This window comes from Neopelma chrysocephalum, unplaced genomic scaffold, assembly GCF_003984885.1.
Source record: "Neopelma chrysocephalum unplaced genomic scaffold, ASM398488v2 Primary Assembly neopelma1_67, whole genome shotgun sequence".
NCBI lineage: Eukaryota > Metazoa > Chordata > Aves > Passeriformes > Pipridae > Neopelma > Neopelma chrysocephalum.
Window position 1 is genome coordinate 5,713,827 of NW_020897726.1, and position 13,292 is coordinate 5,727,118.

At 36.7% G+C, this 13,292-nt stretch overlaps 1 protein-coding gene across 4 annotated transcripts in view; it reads left to right on the forward strand.

Annotated features, from left to right (window-relative positions):
* The window catches only part of PHF14 (PHD finger protein 14), a 164,176-nt gene that overhangs the window by 31,894 nt on the left and 118,990 nt on the right, over positions 1–13,292 (forward strand). For all 4 annotated transcript variants that reach the window (XM_027684660.1, XM_027684659.1, XM_027684661.1 and 1 more), the window contains exons 6-10: positions 2,956–3,067; positions 5,259–5,396; positions 8,374–8,520; positions 11,916–12,186; positions 12,766–12,872. In XM_027684660.1, coding sequence (XP_027540461.1) covers positions 2,956–3,067; positions 5,259–5,396; positions 8,374–8,520; positions 11,916–12,186; positions 12,766–12,872 — 775 coding nt within the window. The remainder of the gene's footprint in view (positions 1–2,955; positions 3,068–5,258; positions 5,397–8,373; positions 8,521–11,915; positions 12,187–12,765; positions 12,873–13,292) is intronic.

The following is a 13,292-nucleotide window of genomic DNA, read 5'->3' on the forward strand; positions in this document are numbered from 1 at the left end:
CTATATTACACATTTTAAATTGAAGGAAGAGTATAGAAAGGAAGCCCTACAGAATTCAGATTTTTTTTATTTACAAACATGCAGTCTCTTTAGCTCAAGGTTACAGGTCTCATTCTGCATGTGGTATTTTGCTTTTTAAAAAAAATTTTTTTCCCCTTTTGCAAATAATTAAAATATGCTTATTTAAGTGAGGCATTTATTTTAGTAAATGTATAATATTTACCAAAGTACATGTTTAAGCACATACATAGGCTTTTTCTTATAGAAGAGCATTTCTTTAAGGTATAGTAGTGATTTAGGGTGTGGGATTGCCACTTCCTGATACAGCGTGGAAGGGCAGAAGTGGTACCTAGTGCTCCATTGCTCCCCCACAGGAATATCTTGTGCCTCTATTGGATAAGTGAGGAGTCAGACAGGAAATGTATTTTCCATATAGTAATAAGAAGAATCTTATTTTTTGCATATAGCATTGTATTAAGTTATGGGGTTGTACTGGCATGCTGGAGTGTTTATACTGTAATAAAACCTGTAATGAACTGTACTCCTTTTCTGAGCAGCAAGAAGTTTGGCAGAACGCTTGAGTATCTCAGCTTGTTCTCTGGCAGCTAACAGGCTGTCATATTTGTACTTCATTATTTACAGACAAGGTTGTAACTCATCTTCAAACTTTAAATTTTCTTTGCATCTTCCAGTTGTTACAGTGCTATGACCAAATCATTTTGTGGATGTGAAGAATTCTAGTAAAATCTGTGCAGACAAAGCAATGCAGTTCTTGCATGTAAATGTGTATTTGGGATATACATTATTCTCATTGGTTTAAGTTTTTGTGTTTTAAAGGGAATTACCACTTAGCATCTCAAACCTGAGTAATTTAACTGTAGGGTAAAAACTTGTTTTCAAATACACAGGTGAAAGTCTTGTCAGATATGGTACTATGGATCAGTCAATGTTGTGGCTTATTTTAGGTTTACTGAGAAATTTCTTATAGAGTGATGCAACTTCATGGCTTTTAAGTTGGTCCACCAGTCTTGTGCATTGCAAGATCATTGTTTTCTTTTGTAAAGAATGGAATATATATGTATTTTTGAACTTGCTACTGAACCTTTCATATTTTGCTTTTTTTGGAATTTGTTTGGATATATGACTCATAAATAATTAGCGCGAAACTTAATAAATCTGAATGTGATAAATTCCAGCATCGTAGGTCTAAGGACCATTGATGAGAAGCGTGCTGCTTTGGGAAACATGGGAAATCAGGGCTACATATAGCTCCTGAATAGTATAATCATCAACTTCAGTATTTCTCTCATTTGTAGACACCTAGTTAATAATAGATTAATAAAGATGCTGTTTTAAGTGCACCTGAACTCTGGATGTTATTGCTCTGATCTAATTGAATTTTTTAGATTTGAATTGAATTTTTAGATTGACATACAAAGGAAAGAGGAAGGAGAAGAGATAGGCTAAACAGTGGTAGAAGATTGGAAAAAAAGAGCACAGCAGCAGGGATATGGATTTGAGTAGGTGGTAACTATACTGAAACCCTGGTGAAAGAGCCAAGGGAAGAAGTGTTTCTCATATCATCATGAGTCTTCTTGAATACAGGGAGTAGATTTTATTGTTTGATTAGAACAGAACAGAAAGGAGTTTTAGTCTTCACTAGTGACATATTTGCTGTTAAGCATTAATGACTGGTAAGATCGTAAAGTGCTGAATTAACATACTTGCTAAGAGTCAAACACAGGATATTTCAGCTTGGTTACATCTGAAGTCCCTGGTTGTATCCCATGTCATGATTGACATGAGCATTGAGGAGCTCATAGGTTCAAGGTGATAGCTACATACCTCTGCAATTGTAAGGCCATTTTCTTGAATATTTTAAGATAACAAAAAATAGCAGTCTTGACCTTCTGTCTATCACAGTTTGGTCCCACCTGGTGTTTTAGCAAGGAGTAGCAAATAGTTGCAGAATTTTGATTAAATTGAAAGATTATTTGAATTAGTTTGTCTTAGTTAATTGAGTCATGCATACTATCTGTGCAGGACAGATTTTGAGTGTCCCTAACTGATGGTTTGTGACAATGAGAGTTGGATCTTCAAGAAAGTGTTCATTACATGAAGAAGAAGAAAATTTGTCTTCTGCTGCAAGGCTCAGTTTTGGTAGCTGAGAGTTTCAGGAGATTAGAAAGATGTCTGTCAAAGGCAGACTTCAGGCTGAAGCCTTTACCATTGTGTGGTATTTAATTAATAGACACTGAGGTCCAGATTCATGCTGTCTCATTTTCTGCCCTTCCAGGCTGAAGATTTAGACTTACTACTCTGCAGTTTGTTTATGGCCAGTGAAGAAAAGTCCAGCTAAGTGACAGACTGTTCATCTGAGTTTCAGATAGGCCTTTTTGTAATACCACCCAGATGTGTTTATTACTGAATGCAGGTCTTATCCATGTTGCTTAAAACTGGTTAGTTTTGATGATACTAACAGGTGTAACTAACAGTGCAAAGTCTAACTGATACTGTGTTTTAAGTACTTCATAGCTGTATGCCTGGAGCTCAGAGTTGCTGTGACTACCTGTGTAATTTTGTTCTTCCTCTTCTTACGCCCTGCCCCATCATGAAAGTGTCTGTCTGCCTTAGCTTTATAAGTAATATAAAAATCTTCATATACCTTTCATGTTGCATGAAAAGTGTGTGGAGCCCCATGTGAAAGCCAGCAGAATAGAAATGTGACGGTAGCCCAGCCCTTCATCCGGACAGGCAGAGCAATCCCAGTGGCTTTGTGTCTGAGCTGCTGAATTCCAAATAGGCACTCCATCCCTGCTTCTAATGTACTTTCCTTCAAACATATTTCTTCTAGCATCTGCAACATTTACAAGGCACTTTGAAATCTACAAATGGTGAGTATAATACAGAATCAAAATGTTGATAACAGTAACCTAATTTTACCTACTGTTTTAGGTGGGTCCATATTGTTTGTGCCCTCTACGTTCCAGGAGTGGCATTTGGAGATATTGACAAGCTACGGCCAGTAACACTGACTGAAATGAATTATTCAAAGTACGGTGCAAAGGTAAGTTTAGAAGAGGTGCAGTGCCAACAAGTAGCTCTATTGTATATTTTTACATATAATAGAATAACATGCATCTTCCCAACTTTAATTTTTTATAGAAATTTCACTGAGGTTCATGTCTAAAAATGAGATAAAGTTTGTTCATTGTTGTTATACCACTACTCTTCCCTCCCTCTTATCTATTTCCTTACCACTGTTCTCCATAATTTCTGTCACTGTTTTCCCCCCTATTTTTTACACAGGTGCTAATTTCTTTTAAAGGCAGATTGACAACATCAGTGGAAAGTGAAGAGAATTTATGAGATGAGAAATGGGAGGTTAAGTTGATTAAGAAAGGGGCAGATGTACATTCAGTAAAAATTACTTTAGAGTCTGTATATAAGCTAGAACGAATACAAGCTAGAATGCATAGAAAAAAGGTTGCTGCAAAGCAGTATTTGCAAAAATCCAAAGCAACATGAACACCTCAACATGAACCAAAAAATGTCATGAAAATTAAAATGGTTTTACATGTAAATGTTTTCAATCCAGATCAAAAGTGATCATGAACAAATGAGACAGAAAACCATTGCAGTGGGCGGAGGAGAGCACTCGGTAATTTGCTAAATACTGTTTCTGTGGCTGATGTAGGGAGTGTGGAGAAGACATATCAGGCTAACATGAGGGAAGGTGGTTGTATGTCTGCAGCTCTAATGCTTCATTTCTGCAAAGTCAGTTTCATTTTCTGAAATGTCAATTTGTTGAGTTGAATACTAAATGAAAATATACAGTGCATTTTTAAAAATACATACAATATATAAAATAAATTAAAACACTTTGGATTGCCCATGTACAACATACCTGTATCAGGAGCATGGGCCTGCTGAGGCATTTAGCATTTTTTGGAAATATTTGTATAAAAAGTTTGGAGCAAGCACCCCAGACCCTGCAAACTGTTGTTGCAGTGAATCATGCTCTTTAATAACATGAGTGATGTATAGGAGCAGGACAAAGAATTTGAGCATCTTTTCTTTCTTTGAGCAAGGTGAAAGTGAACTGTACAGGTGACAACTCATTAGTCTTGTAAAGCTATAAATGCTATTTGCTGTATTAAGTGTGGAAGTTACAACTTACTTAGCTAAATTTGCCCCTGCAAAACCAGCTTAATATAATAGTCTTTTTAACTTAATTTCTTATCTGTTACATGTTGCAGCTACGCAGCTAAAGGGTGCCCTTCTAGTATAATGAGTGGATGTTTTGAGGTTCTTCTGTCACAGAACTTTCCTTACCATTCTTTTCTGTTGTTGTTTAACTTTATACATGGTGGTATCTTCTGTAGATGATATACACCTTTGCTCTCTATTTAACGAGTAGGAGACTTAAGAAATGCATGCCTGTATAATTTTAGATAATCTTTGTGCACTGGATAGCAGCACTGCTTAAGCAGCCCATGCTTCTGTTTCCTGCTTGTGTGCTCATCACTCCAGTTTGCTGGCACAGCTGTTTGGTATGAAATTGTGGTGAGGAATGGATCTGACTGAAAAATAAGTTTGTTGGCTTTTTCCAGGTCACATTAGGGCACGTCAGTTTGCTGTGTTGCAAATGACTGTGCCTAGAATGCACATATCTGAAGCCATAGTGCCTTAATTAAGTGAATTGCAACCTTCTTTACTTATGATTTTTGAGTATTTTTTCTTGCATTGTCACATGTTTACTCAGTCATTGTTTATGAAAAGGATAGCTACATATCTATGTTTTTCAGTCCAGAGCACTGCTCTTTTTTTGTTGTTTACCCTCTGACCTTGTCAAACAATTGAACTTTTGCTGAGGAATAGTGTTTTTTATGATACCATAATATCAAACCTTATATAATATGTATATATATACCTTATAGAATTAATTGTGCTTGAATTGCTTGGGTGGTGTTTAGTTGTTTCTCTGAAGGGGAATGCAAGATGTGGAGGGTCATATAAAAATTCATCCAACATGTTGTTTAGGTTGTTTAAGCACTTTACCATTGCTTGTTGAAAATTAAATCAGTAGTGGGGGTTGAGAAGGCATGAAGCTTTAAGTAGTGTCAACTGTTGGGAACATACTTGGTTTCTGTACCACACAGGAGTAACCTACCAGTTTGGTTTTTATATGTGAGATGTAAATTATCAAAATGCATCTGAAATATTTACTGTGGCATTTTCCATTCTTCTTTATAAAGGAATGCAGTTTTTGTGAAGATCCTCGTTTTGCCAGAACTGGTGTCTGCATTAGTTGTGATGCTGGGATGTGCAGAGCTTATTTCCATGTGACCTGTGCTCAGAAGGAAGGCCTCCTCTCAGAAGCAGCAGCAGAAGAGGTAGCTATGGAAAGGATAGAATAAAAGAACTCTATTGAAAGCTTATGAAGACAACCTGAAATTATGGCTTTTTTGTTCACAGACCCTGAACACAGTTTTTGTAAATAGGTAACAAGGAGACTGTACAGGGAGAGCTCTTTGTTCACCAGATTGTCCAGCCTGTGAAATAGAGTGGAAAAAAGGATAAAGTTAACACAGCAGTTGGCTTAAGAGACTATCTGTCAATAGAGACATGAATTCTAACTCTATTTCATGAACTTCACTAGGGTGACATAATTATCTACCTGTTTGTGTAGTGTAGTAGTCTCTGTTTCATACCAAATAGGAGTTTTGAGAAATTAACTACATTTCTAATGTCAGTTTTTTTCATGCGTGTGTTCCAGTATTTTCTTCAAATTGCAGTACAGATATATGACTTTCCTTGTGGTAACATTAGTCTTGGGAATCAGAATGAAAAGCAAATATTTCTAACTTACTGATGATTTCTTAATATCTGTTCTTAGCAGTTCTTCCCTGTAGTATGATCCAAAGCAATTGTGGCAGTTTGAGCCATGTTAGAAATCTAAAAATCCAATTTTCAGGCTTCTCCACCCCCTCCCACAATTATCCCAACACTACTGAAGAGAAACTTTCAGGCCAGAGGCTTCTATAAGGGAAGGGGGAAGTATATACATTTATTTACACAAATAAATACTTTACAAGCTAAAAACAACTATATATATATATTACATTTCTATCAACCAGTCCTTTCAAGCCCCTCCTTTAAGTTTAGTCCAGGAAAGAGCCTTTCCAAGGCTGGAAAGTAACCAGTCCCTCTGTGGGAGTGTTCTGGGCCTGAACGCTCCCCCCTCACCAAGTTCCAGTTGTTTGTTGTAGTCTCTCCTCCTCATGAAGTCCGAGAAGATAGCTTTGAGTCCTTGCTCTCCTGCCACTGTGTGATCTCTCTCTCTCTCATACCTCGATTCATAGGCTGCTGCAGTGTAGTTCTGCTTATCAAGTGTCCACGTCCTGGCATGTGGATTTCTCCTCAGGTTTTCGGTTGTCCTGCGTGGCAGAGACATCCTCCGGGCCCCTTTCTCTCTCTCTCTGGGGGGGGGTCCGTCTCCAATTTCGCTTGGGACTCTCCTCCCGAGCACCGGGCCTACCTCCACGGCCCGTCCGCTTGGCTCAGCTTCAATGCTGAGCCTCTCCTCCACTTACAGTGGAGGGACAGAAAAGCCCCCCTCCACAGCTTAGCTGTAGAAAAGGAGGGGGAAGAGGGCTTGGCTGCAAAAGCCAGCCTCTCTCCTCTTACCTCAAGTCAGGTTTAGGTGCTGTGAGTCTCTTCCCTCACTGCACACACTCAAAATGCTGCCTCTAACTCTGCTCTGCCCTAGACAGAGCTGGGGGGGGAGCCGCAGGGCTCCCCTCTCCCCCCCGGAGGGGGAAGAAGGAGCCCAGCCACCCCCTGGCCTTCCACACCTACACGCAGCAGACACCAACAGCAGAACTCTCGCCAACAGTTTCCGGTGGGCTGTGTATATATGATTTTGAGCAGAAGCGAACAACATGAGTGGTGATTGGCTCTTCAGGGAACACTGCCCTGGCACCCAATCACCTCTGAGTCCCCCTCTTCTCGGAGGGGGGGGCAATCTCAAACCATGACAGCAATTTAGATTTGAAGCTCCAACTTTCCAGTTCATTTTTACAGTATAAGTACTTTTAGATTGCCCGATTTCATCCTGATATGTATCATTTGGATTAAGCCTGTCATGTTCATAGCTGCTCAATTTAACTTATTGCTTTAGGAAGTACCACAGGTAACACAAATGCAGGCATTACTTGCACTGTTGATCTTGACACTTTTGTTTCTGAAAACAGTGGACCACTAAGGGATTCATAAAGGAATCCCAAAATACTTTCTTCAGTTAACTGATAAATACGAAGGTAGCACATTGCCTCATTGTTATTATCCTTAATAAATTATGTGTAATGTTGATTCTTCAAACACTCAGTGTGAATTTCTTCTAGATGTTTGCATTTACTTGCCTTTCCACCTTAAAATGTTACATGTTTTCTGTAATCAAAACATTTTTAATCAAAACCTCACACAATCTAATTTTAGGGGCTGCTAATTTCTGGCAGTAAGCTGTCACATACTGTGAAAATCTAATTCAAAATAAAATGTGCTTGTAAGGAAAGTCTGTGTAGATTTTATTGGTCTATGTTTTATAGGTGGAGTAAAGGAAAAATTGGTAGGCAAATAATTTATTAACATTTGTATTACTTTATGAAGGTAGACTGCTTTAAGTTTTTCTTCTTAGTCTATAGATTTATGAGTGTTTCTACACTTTTGAAAATATGCTGGGAAGGAAATGTACTTCTAAAAGCATATCTACTTGTGACTCAGATATTTCGAGTCTGCTTGCAAGTTTTGCACGTGCTAAAAGTTGCTATAAACTTACAGCCATGACGATCTGTATATCTGATGGAATGAACAGTGAAAAATGGAAAAAAACCCCATCATGTGAGGGTATAGTCACCAAAACAGTTGAAAGAACGTTTGAGAAACGAACTTTATTGCCTTTAATATCACTCAGAATTGTTAAGCACTTGTAGGATATAGTGTAAAAGACACAGTGAAGCGACAGGAAATTAACAATACGTGTTATATGTTAAAGGGATTTGTACTTAGAGATTTATTTTGCTGCATTTTTTTTTCTGGGAATGCAAAATAGTGCAGAGATTGACTAGTAGAGAGTTAAATAGTTAATGCATTTAAAAACATTTCAAGTCATGCGATACAAACAATGTAAAACCAGCTTATACTGTAAATTGCATAAAGATGAAAACATTGATTTAGAATAATAATTATTTTAAAAATATGTCCATTTGAACAAGTGAACTAATTGTCAGAATGTTTGTACTGCTCAGAGCCTTTTGACCTCGTATGTCTTACTTTATTTTTGTTCCTTCCCCTTTGTTTTCTCTGAAACAGGATATAGCTGACCCTTTTTTTGCTTATTGTAAACAGCATGCGGACAGGTTAGACAGAAAATGGAAGCGGAAGAACTACTTGGCATTACAGTCTTACTGTAAAATGTCCTTGCAGGAAAGAGAAAAGCAGCTTTCACCAGAAGCTCAGGTATTGTATTTATGACACAAGTGCCTCTGTTTAATCATCCATGCTAAACAAGACAGAAATAAAGACAATGGAAAAATGTTATTATAGTAGGAAATTAAATGTGAAATATATTGATAGTTCATGGTCATTTAACAATGCAGTTAACTATTTGTAGGTTTTACTGTCTAAGAACAATTCTCAAATATATATGTATACCATATATTTCAATAAATATCAAATATGGATATCTATGCTTATCTGAATTGAAAAATATTACTTTGATTTTGAGGCAAAAAGCTAGTAATTACTTCTTCATTGTAATTCATAGATTTTGTTTAATATTTTCTTCAAGATTCTTGGGAAAAAAAGACAGCTAAACAAAAAATTAGGCATATTTCTACATCTAAGATCAGTATTACTTCTTTCCTTTAATATCTTGAACTTGGCAGAAGAGTTTAACTTGACTAAAGTATTGCCTGAAGTGATAAATGTCCTGTTGATATCAAGATTTCAGTCCCTCTGAGGGAATCTGTGTATTTTCATATGTTTCGATATGTGTTCGTTATTATTTTTCTGATTCTGAAGAATTTATAGCATAGTTTGCTTCACTGCTTAGACTGAACTGCATTACATGTAAAAAACATACCTGTGTAGAAAAACATCTTGTTATCTGAACGTATCCTGTCTAATCTGTTGTAGCAATTAGCAAGTGCTGTAAATAATGGAAATCATTTATAGGAGAGAAGTAACTGCTTTTTTTCTAACCTCAGAATTGTAGTGTGATGATTGGAAAATAAATTTCCATAATATCAAACTTTTAATTTTAAAAGAAATCATACTTTTCTAGTTCTGCAAAGATTTTGAATATGAGAAGAGAATATTATTTGAAAATGACCTGTGCTGTTGAGAATGATTTTGAGCATGAGGAAACTTATTGTAGAATAAAGTATTTCTGTGGTGTATTGAACTTCATGTAGCTTGATTTAAAACTGGTTTCATAATTCTTGCTGAATACACTTAGCTCTCAATTACATCAAAATGCACCTGTGTAGGGGAGCCATCACAATGATATGAATGCTACCCAACATAATGGTAAGTGCTCGTTGTGCAGAATCGGTTTGGGTATAACAGGGCTTATTAGCTCTGCTTTCAGGCATATATTATACACTGATGATAATGCTGATAAGTTCCTAGCATTTCTCTCTCTTCCTTCTCTTTCCCCCAAACCAAGACCCTGCAGTTTTTTAATCTAAATTATTTGGATTAAATGTTTTGAAATGGAAAGAATGAATGCTGAAAACTGCAGGTAGAGTTACGTGACATGGTGTCATAGGCACCTTGTTACAAACATGGTAACTTGCGTACATTTTGTGCAACCACTTGTTTTCACTATTGATGGCTTTTGTATTGTATGAATTTTCATTAGTATTATGTGTATGTCTGAGTTTATGTGGATGAAAACAAATTGGAAACTTGAAAAATACATATCCATGTCCAGTTGTATGTACTGGGATTTTATGAAATATTTGTCTTTGAGTGGTTTCTGTGTCATTAAAGTGCAGAACTATAAGGGATACTTAATACATACTAGAAATGTCTGACTGGAGAGTTGACACAGAGTGTGTCTAAATTCACCCCTTACCTTACCATATGTTGTCTGCATGAGGAGGTTAAAATCCCATCAGTAAATTCAACCATTTTTTGTTAAATAAGGATGTTATCTGAGAAATAAGGATCTTGAGACAGCTTAGTCTGGGAAAAAAAAAGGATTAAGAAGTAAATATATACGTATTTATATATGTATATACATATTTATATATATCTGTAGTGTGTGCATATATATATATGGACATACAACAGCTCATTGGCAGAGGATTTTTTTGGCTTAAGTAAGATTTATAAACATTGACCTTACATAAATAAGTATACAGGTGTACAACAAAGGATATTTGATGCCTTGTAGTCCAGGCAGGAAGAACCGAGACAATGGTGTGGCCCGAGAAAGTAAATACCTCTAAAGAGTGTAATAACAAAGCAGTCTAGGACTGTTACTGATTGTTGAAAGATGTTCTATGTTGAAATACTCTATTAAAATATTAATAAAAGAAATGTACATTCCTTGAGCAAAGTATATACCTGAAAATTGCTTAAATCCAAGGAACTTAAGTTGAGGATTCTATTTAGACACTAGTCATTTTAATCTGTTATCTATTCCTGCAATAAGGCTCAGGGTATACAGTTGTATAACATCTTAAATGACCTCAAAGGTCTCACAATTCAGCACGTAATCAGTAAAGAAGCATCTTAGTCGAGGAAGCTTTGAACCATCCTTGGTCCTTCCAGTGGACAATAAAGCAAAGTGGTGGCTGATGCCTGCTACTGTGGGTCCAAGAGAAAAGCCATTGGGGTCAGAGCTGAACTATACGTCACAATTGCCATGTTTCTTGGTCATTAGTGTTCAAGACCTAGTAGGGTAATGTGTTAAACTGTCTACAATGTTAGCTTCAAGAATTCTGTTTGTAATCAGAGATGTTCCTTAACCATAGCGTGTATGTATATGCACACTTTTTTGCTTTTGTCTCAGGAGTATCTCACACCATATGGTGGGGCAGTCCCATTAGTTCAGTTTCTCCTTTGTGCAGGCAAGTAAACAACTTCTAGCTGATAGTCAGCTGGAATTTTGCCTCTGAAGTTTTGTATGTTGATGTCATTTTCTGCCAGAATTGCCACTCCATAGAGTTCCCTCAAGACAGTGTTTTCCAACTGTCAGTAACAGCTTGATCTTCTGGGGTAAATCTCCCAGATGCTCCCAAATATGCAGATGTCATCAACAATATATATTGTGAGCTTCTCTTGTCTGCTTTACTTCTGTTTGGGTTGTGCTTTTGACAAATTATAATTAGCAAGTTTAACATTTATAAGGAGAAGTGGCATTGAGAAAGGAATTCCTATGAAATTATGTCAAATATGGCAAAAATGCTCCTCATCAACTGTTATTGCTCACATAGATAACAATTTAAAATGTATCTAAATGTATTTATGATAGGTCAACCAAGGCTTTTTCCAGTAGTGAGTTTTCAGAGTCCCATCAAATTATCATTAAAAGGGGTTGTCTGAAAGCCAGCAGTCATCTGTGCTGTTTTCATTGATGGGGAGATCTCGTCGAGAAACGTGTGCATAGCTCCAGAACCTAGTGAAAGGATAATGTAATTTGTGTATGCATTCTGAAGTAAAATGAAATGTCTGTTTTTAATGGCTGTTTCTTGAGTTTTAGAGTTCTGGAGTGAAAACGGCATTGATTAGATTGTGTGGCTTTTGAAGTGAAAATAAAATATGGATGCATTCCAAATTATAACTTAAAACTAATTTTGGATTGTTCCTTTTATGTTTTTAATATGTGGAATTCTTTATTGCAGGCTCGAATCAATGCCAGGCTCCAGCAGTACCGTGCCAAGGCGGAGCTGGCCCGCACCACCAGGCCACAGGCCTGGGTTCCCAGGGAGAAGCTGCCGCGACCACTCACCAGCAGCGCTTCAGCGATTCGCAAGCTCATGCGCAAGGCCGAGTTAATGGGAATTAGTACAGACATTTTCCCAGTGGATACTTCAGATACTAGTTCCAGTGTTGATGGAAGAAGAAAACATAAACAACCAGCTCTCACTGCTGACTTTGTGAATTATTACCTTGGTAAGGGTGAAAATGGCTTCTTTTCTCAATGAAAAAAATATCACTTTGCTACGTTGAGCTGTGCTAATTCATTGGCTTTTTCATTTTACTTGTATTTGATTGTTACTAATAGATAAATGTGAATTACGACTTTGTTTTATGTCAGTTATTTATGTTCTTGGTATCTCCATTTACACAGTTATTTTTTTAAAAAGACATTTCAGAAAAGAATAAAATCTTTCAAATATAAATAGGAGACTAAACTATCTTAGATAACAGGCAGGAATAGAAGCTCGGGTACCTTTTGGTATAATATTTTTTCTTTAAATCCTCCTCCATTTCTATGTGGAATAGCACAACTTTGTGACTGTTTGCTAGATGGCCGATCAAAGCTCATAATTTAAACAACTGCAATATTTATGCAGCAAAATGTAAATGTTATGACTGTTCATTTTACTCAGTCTGTGTAATAAACCAGTAGGCCATAGTTTTGTGTCTTTGTATAGTTATGGTTTTATACTTTCTATTGCTTTTTTTTGGTGCATAAAACTTAAAAAATATATTCAAGAATAAGAAATAATGCAATTTTCTTTTAAATAGAGAGAAATATGCGCATGATTCAAATCCAGGAGAATATGGCTGAACAGAAGAATATCAAGGATAAATTAGAAAATGAGCAAGAAAAGCTTCATGTGGAGTATAACAAGGTGAAATAAAAGAGATAATAAACCATTGTGCTGTTTTAGTATTGCTGCTGTTAACTTTGATAGCATTTTTCTTTCCATGAAAGAAAATGTCTTAGAATGAAAGCTGCACACTATTGCTTCTTTAAAAGTAATACTTAAAAACATATTTCTTCTTTTGAAAATATTGAGTAGTCTGTCTTCCCTCATACAAGTGGAATCAGCTTCTGAAATATTGTATGTTGACTGGACACAAGCTCTTTAACTGACCCCTCTGAGAGCTCCAGTACATGGACAGACAGGTCCCTCTCAGGAGTCAACCTTGTCATAAGATCATTCTTTTTTCCCTTCTTTGTATGTATTTCACTTGAGACAACGGAGTTTGACTTTTCCCTCCCTCCCTCTCTTTCTCCCTCTCTTTCTCCCTCTCTTTCTCCCTCTCTT